General features: G+C 36.2%; 1 protein-coding gene across 1 annotated transcript in view; it reads left to right on the forward strand.

Annotated features, from left to right (window-relative positions):
* Window positions 1-7359, forward strand: part of LOC114068697 (dimethyladenosine transferase 1, mitochondrial-like) — an 18607-nt gene that overhangs the window by 9095 nt on the left and 2153 nt on the right. The window contains exon 6 of the mRNA XM_027905037.1: window positions 4092-4224. Within this exon, the coding sequence (XP_027760838.1) occupies window positions 4092-4224 (133 nt within the window). The remainder of the gene's footprint in view (window positions 1-4091; window positions 4225-7359) is intronic.

Genomic DNA, 7359 nt, shown 5'->3' on the forward strand with positions numbered 1-7359 from the left:
ACTCTAGCTTTGCCATCAACATTCAAGACAGGTAGTGAAGTATTTCCAGTAGGTGGCTCTAAAGACACCAGGGACAAACATTTGGTATGAAATAAACCAGATTTCTTAATTCAGTTCTGGGCTTACGTGGTTTCAGGCATTAAAAAACACAGATCTGTTTTTCAGAAGGACTTCATGTCATGTAGGATTGTTGCAAAACATGGCTCATCACTGTGATGTAAAATGCAATGTGATGAGGGTAAGATGCATAGTTTTGTGACAGCAGTAAAAAAAATTGGCCTAACACCACATGAGAGCACCCTGTACTTTATATAGCAGTAACCATCTGCATGCATCACTGGTGACACACAGATTATAGTGCTTCTGCACCCAGTATAGCTCAATTAGGTGCAAAATACCATGCATGCTTAAGTTCTTGTACTTAGAACACTGAGAAGTTAGAAACACTAGGAAATTGAGTCAGTTGTTCAAGGTCATGCAATGAGTCAGTGTTAATTGGTGTTGAATTTACATTCTGGGATCTCTTGATTCTCGTTCAACATCGGTTGAAACAGAGGCCTTCCTTTAAAGACAAAATCGTTCATAGTTTTTGGTTTGCATTTCCATTGTTGATCTGATATCATGAAAGAAAATTGTTTGAAAGAGACTACTTGATTTTATGATTAGGAGAAAGAACAATAAATAAGGTCCACGCCTTTTCTCCAGACCCTCTGGAGTTGCTTGCGTTAACCATTGTAATTTGGCATATACAGATGTATTCAGTACCAGGAAGGAGACAACAGTGTAATACAGATAATAATGAGTTGCTACTCATTATTATGAGTATTTTTGATTTACTAATTATTTACTAATGAGTATATCATTATTATGATATTTTATATATCTCTGGATTTGTAATCTTGAAAGGGAAGTGTCTTATACTCAAAAATTTGGTGTCCTCCCTGGATGTTTCTAAGCTAAGAGCCTAAATATCAAAGAAAATCTGTGTATATGCCATAAGCTCAGCAAAAGGGTAAGATACTGTCATGGAATAGAGTGATGTGCATTCTAATTAATTAGGATAACTTGATGCTAACAGTAAGAAGGTAAAGCAATATGCTTTTCTATTTACAGTCAGACTTTGTTTTGCTAGTATAACAGGGAGAAAATACCTTTGCCTTTCTTGCTGGTGGTATTTTTTTGCTTTTCTGTTTTCTTGTAGCACAGTGATGTTGCTGTGAGTTATGTCAGTATAGACCTGCTACTGCAGCCCACTCTGTTCTAATGATTTGATTAAATGTATTAAAACTGATAAGAACCAGTTATATGCTACATTCTGAGGCTTGTTGAGGAGGATAAGGCCAAACATCTACAGCAGTAAAATTGCACTTTTGTATTTCAAGGAGAACATTTTGTTTCTCTGTAGTTTACACTAGTAAAATTGTTATTTACTTTGTGGCTAAAAATTTTTACCTTGCGCGAAATTCCTCAATGCTTCATCTTAAATCTGCCACCTAGGCCAGGTACCTTCCCAGCCCACTTCCTTCAGGATGACTCATATTTCAGTTTAAATAGGAGATCTTCATCAGTCTCTAATTGTTTTATATCTAACATTGCTGTCTATAACACCAGGCAAAAGGTGATAATAAAATAGGAAATAATTCTGATTTTTTGAGTGGCATACATAAGAAAAATTGCTATTATGTTTTCATAACTGGTGTAGGTTAAACATAAATACTTATGTTCTAAAAAATCGCCTTGTTTGGCAAAAAGTGGTTTGTGTACTTGTGTTGATGCTCCTTTATATGATCAGTTTTGGCAGTCTGATTCTTCATGTAGGTTACTTCCTGTGTCAGATTTTGCAGATTCATTTATAAGGAGGTTTTAATATCTGTTGATTTAAAGCACAGTTTCATGGTACAGCTTTTATTGGAGAACAAAAGAAATAGCTGATCCAGAGTCACAGAATATACCAAGTTGGAAGGGACCCACAGGGATCAAGTCCAACCCTTAGCCCTGCACAGGACCATCCCCGAGAGTCACACCATGTGCCTGAAAGTATCATCCAAATGTTTCTTGAACTCTGTCAGGCCTGGTGCTCTGACCACTTCCCTGGGGAGCCTGTTCCAGTACCCAACCACCCTCCGGGCATAGAACCTCTTTCTAATACCCAACCTAAACATCCCTTGACATAACTTCAAGCCATTTCAGGGTGGTTGACAATGAGGAACATCAGAAGAGTTGACAAGTATCACCTTGGTTGTATTCCAGGTTAGGCTTATGGATCTTTTCTTTTGCTTTGCTAAAATTTTAATAGCAGATGCAAAAATGTTACCTAGTTAGCTGAGTTTCAGCATGATTTACTTAGTGTAGTTTCAGGTGCTATCCATACTTACAAGTAGGAACAAAGGGCAAGTTATAGAAGTATGAAGACAAACTTTTTAACAAGGCCTGTTACAATAGAACAAAGAGTAATGGTTTTAAACTGAAAGAGGATAGATTTAGATATAAATCTAAAGGAAGAAGTTTTTTACAGTGTGGGTGGTGAAACACTGTAACAGTGTAACTGGTTGTTGAGAGAGGTGGTGGATGCCGCATCCCTGGAAACATTCAAGGTCAGGCAGGGCGAGGCTCAGAACAAACTGATTTAGCTGAAGATGTCCCTGCCCATGTTATGGATGTTTGATTAGATTCCCCTATGTATGTGTGCCATGCACAGGTATGTTCCTGCTGATGTGGTTGAAGTGGTTTAAGATGTTGCTGACCAGAGGTTGGTGATATTAAGTTATCCCTTCTGTAGCTGAGAAGCAGGAGCTTACACCCAGAGACTTGCTAGATGTTTTTTTTTGGGAGAAGTAAAGATTGGCTTGTTGGAATTGGCATTGGAAGGACTACAAGCGTTGCTATTAGGTCAGTTTCATTTCCATTGCAGAGGTTAAGGAAGTGCATGTCTTATTGCATTTTTAGACTTTGCCGTCTAGGTTTTTTTCAGAGAATTAAAATGATAGTGTGTAGATTTGGGGTTTTTTTTCTTAAAAAAAAATGTATCCTCTGAAACAGCAGTGAGGGTAGTTTTAAATGCTGGCATATGGAAAAAGAATCACTGAGCTTTCTTTCCAAGAAGTCTTTGAGAAGTATTTATTTGCTCTGTGATGAACTGCCTTTCAGAAGAGTTGTTTAAAAAAATGAGAAACTTCAGCAATAAGTTTAGTTTTATTTTTCGGGTAGACTTTTTATATGAAACAACATGATGTACAGATGTTATCAGATATGCAAATTGGGGGTTTCGTTTTTATTTTTTTATTGAGGTGGTGGTAAAGAAGAACAGGAATCTTCAAAATTCTGTTTCTGCACAGTTAGTGTAATGTCTTTTATCATTTGAGACTTGTCTTTCATGTTTAAATATTGTTTGTGCTAGCAAAACACATAAAATGTATTTCTTGCCTGATCACAAAAGTGTAGAAAATCTGTGACTAGGCCCCTATTTTAATAGTCTTTGTAAAAAAATTCTTGGGAAAATCAGAGTTACTAAATTGAGTTTTATGTATTCAATGCTCTCACCAGTAGACATTCTAAATTTATGTAAAGTAGATGCAGCTTCCTTGCAAATATTGTAAGTGTAGACCGGCTAAAAATGAAGTAGTTTTGGTGGTCTAGCAGATCTTGAGTTTATGGAGCTTTACTTCACCTTGAAGAAGAAAAAAAGTAGTAATATTTGATACAGAAACAATGGAAAGAAAGGACGTGAGAGTACTGTCAGATGGTGTTATGTTTGTTCTGGATCCTACAGTCAGAATAGTTTTAGTTTTCTCCTCTGTCCATACAAAATTATTTTGACATTCATTTAGTTTTGCAGAAGTTCAAGAAGCTCCTTTTCATGTGCATTTGATTGCAGGATTGATGTTGTGAATCAGCATGGTATCTTCGTGAAATGCTGCTGTATTGGAGAAAAAAAAATTCTAGATCAACCAGGCATACAGTTTGATGTGAGTTCTTAACAATTAACTAGCGGTGGAGTTTTTTATTTGATTATACTGATAATCGAGCTTTAATGTAACTAATCACTTGGTCAGTTCAGTATCACTGATATACATGTTTTGGTTCTCCCGTAGAGGCTTACAGCTAATCCAGGAGGTAAACAACGTAGCAGACTGTCCATTATGGCTCAGCATCTCTGCAGTGTTGAAAACTGTTTCATAATTCCAGGTCAAGCCTTTGTTCCCAAGCCGGAGGTAGGTTTTGCTGTATTTATATGGGTTTTTTTTGTTAATTTGTCAGTCAAGCAGTGTATCTCATTTTGAGTAAGGAACACAGTGGGCTGCTCTATTTCAGCATCTCGCTATGAAGTGGAGTGATGTGAATTTCCTGTGAACGAGGTGTGCTTACTCTTAAGGAGATGCTTTTCTTTTTTGTTCCTGAGAATTTGGCTTTCACCTTCAAACCTCTCTGCAAGATCAGCATACTTCTTTGGGTGTTTGTGAAGCGGGAGATTAGGATTTAATGGAAGGACAGTTTGCTACTATTGTAGCCTTTTTAGAAAGCCTGCTGTTTTACATTTTGCATTTATGAACCGTTTGGGAACTGTGCCTAGAGAATTTTGAAAGACTGCTTTTAATTTGTCATTTTTGTCAAAGATCTCTAATTTTACCATGTTTATAAATCTTTGTTTCACCCTAGCCATCTTTAGCATGTTTTACTCCCTCCTGTTTGCTATAGCACTTTGTCACCTATATCCCACTGCCTATTTAAAAAAAGTAACAATCTTTTCTACTTCCTATCTGTGAGGCAGAGTGAGTAGAGAACAATCTCTTTGTTGTCCACTTATCTGCTGCCACTGGTTTATATTAGTAGCCATTATGATTGCAGGAATCAAAAATTAATAAATTAATCTGTATTTTGGACAAGAATGGTTTTTTTGCTTGGTTTGGCGTTTTTTTGTAAAAATTTAACTTTAAGTGAGGTCTGTTTCCCCTGAATGCATGTGGAAATCATAGGATCATAGAAATATTTGGGTTGGAAGGGACCTTTGGTCATCTAGTCCCATCCCCATGCAATGAGGAGGAGCATCTTCAACTAGATCAGATTTCTCAGAGCTCAGTCCAGTCTGACCCTGAATGCTTCCAGTGATGAGGCAGCCACCATCTCTCTGGGCAATATGTTTCAGTGTTTTACCGCCCTCATTGTAAAAACTTTCCTCGTTACGTCTAATCTAAATCAGCCCTCTCTTATGTCCTATCAAACTGCTGTTCTGTTTCAGAAATGAACTTGCAGCTTTTTAAACTGGTTGCTTCAGCTCTTCATTACATTTCCATTCCACCTTATTGCAGTCTCTCTCAAGAGATTTTCAGGTATATCTCTTGAGAACCTTTGGAAGGTTATTCTCGCTCATTTATCAAAAAATTCCAGTTTTATGGTGGATGCAATTTGAGTACTAGTAGCGCCAGTGTAGTCAAAAGTTTTGTGCAGCCTGTGTCTCAGAATTGGGAAGCTATAACTGAAATTCCCGTTTTCCTGTACTGAAAAGGCCATAGTTGACCAAGAGAGAGGTAACTTAGAAAGTTGTGACAAATTTCTTAGTATAAGCACATCCTGCAGTTAGTTGGTGCTCTGTTGAATAAAAAAAGCAGTACCACTAAAGGCAAGCATATTTTTATTTAATGTATTTCTTTGAGTTAAAACAAGAATTGCTTATATTGCAAAAGCAGAAAGTACAATTTTTTCAGGCAGAACTGGCACCTGTTTTCACTATATTTTGTTTCCTTCAAACTCCTGTTGTAGATTGAACTTCTCAATAGATCTTCTCATAGAATCTATTTCCTTGGAAAGCTCCTTCAGTGTGTTGTGAGTGAAGGGCTCAGTGCTCGATTTTTTTTTCAGAGAGTTCAGGTACTTCTGTATAAAGTTTCAGGAAGAAAAATTTGTAGTGTGTGTAACCAGTGAATATTTCATTTTGCTCATAGGATACAATTATTACCTTTCTCTTATGCCCTTCTATAAAATTATACCTTTTGATTACAGTGTTACAGACGTTAATTTTAATTAACATACATAACAATGATCACATCTTAGTGTCATGTCAAAGCCCTTATTAAAGGTGGAGATTCATGTTTGTGAGAATAAGTTGTTTACCTCAATTCTCACAATGTATAAGTATTATTTCAATACTACTATGAATGTCGAGACATAAAAGACTCTTGGTTTATGGAATGGAACGGTGCTGCATGACATTGTGTCTAAGAAAAGAAAATTTGGCTTTTGTGTCATAGTTAAGTCTCTGAAATACCAAGTAACTGCTGATAGTAGCATTAAGAATAGTACAAAACAAGCTCCTTGATTAATACATAGGAAACTCAAAATGCCTGTAACAGTAGTAAAAAAAGCAAATGTAATGCCATTCTTTGTATGAAGAATTAAGACTCTCTGTGAATAAAGATTCTTTACGTTTTAAACTCATAAAACAGTCAACTTTCCCAAATGCTACAGCAGAAGATCTTACTTTTTCCAACATAGTAAACATATAATGTTTAGGTTCCTTCATACTGTTTTAGCAGATTTGGGCTAGTAACATGGGAAATGAAAGTTGTATATAAATATGCAGAATAAATACCAGCTGGTTTTATTGAAAGACTTATCCAACCTTATCATATTCCTAAATTTAAAGGCCTGAATTGTACCCCTTTTTATTCATCAATATTGTTGTCGTTTAGGGAAGTATTTAGATAAAACATATTGGCAGTGACCATTTCAAAGCAAAATCTGGGTGGTGAAAGAAAAGATTAAAGGATTTAAGGTAATTATTCAAAATAAGGGAGTTAAGAAAATAAATAAAGGAACTGTCTCTTTATCATTGTTGTCTGCTATATTTTGCAGGAGTGGGCCTGAAACAGACCCTACAGGAATGATTAAAAGGACTTATAAAGTTTTTTTAGAAGGTCAGAACTGTAGAAGACAATGATTGGTAGTGTTATTTAAGCTGATAATAGCTGCTTTCAGCAAGTGTAAGCCAGAACGCTTACAGATTTTTCTTGCATATAGTTTGGTTTGCATGCTGTTTGTTACAGTTTGCAGCTGTTTTCAGAGGTATGGTTATGTTTCTGTTGTTTTATTGCTCCTCATATCTAACATTCATTGTGCAGTGATAGATTAGTAGCAATTGGTGATTGTCCAGCTGACATTTCTTTAACAATGATCAATGAAACCCACAGCAGGTGGCAGTTCGGGGTGCGAGAGCTGTGTTTGGCAAGATCTGAATGGTACTGCTGATTCTTCAGCCTGATATGCAGAGTATACAGTGCAGCTAAGGTTTGGAACCGTGAACTTTCATTGTGAGGTTTTTTTTTTTTTTTTTTTTTTTTTTTTTTTTTTTTTTTTTTTTTTTTT

The sequence above is a fragment of the Empidonax traillii genome, unplaced genomic scaffold (genome assembly GCF_003031625.1).
Source record: "Empidonax traillii isolate 1590-97213 ecotype Southwest subspecies unplaced genomic scaffold, ASM303162v1 scaffold24:size2376012, whole genome shotgun sequence".
In the NCBI taxonomy this organism is placed as follows: Eukaryota; Metazoa; Chordata; class Aves; order Passeriformes; family Tyrannidae; genus Empidonax; species Empidonax traillii.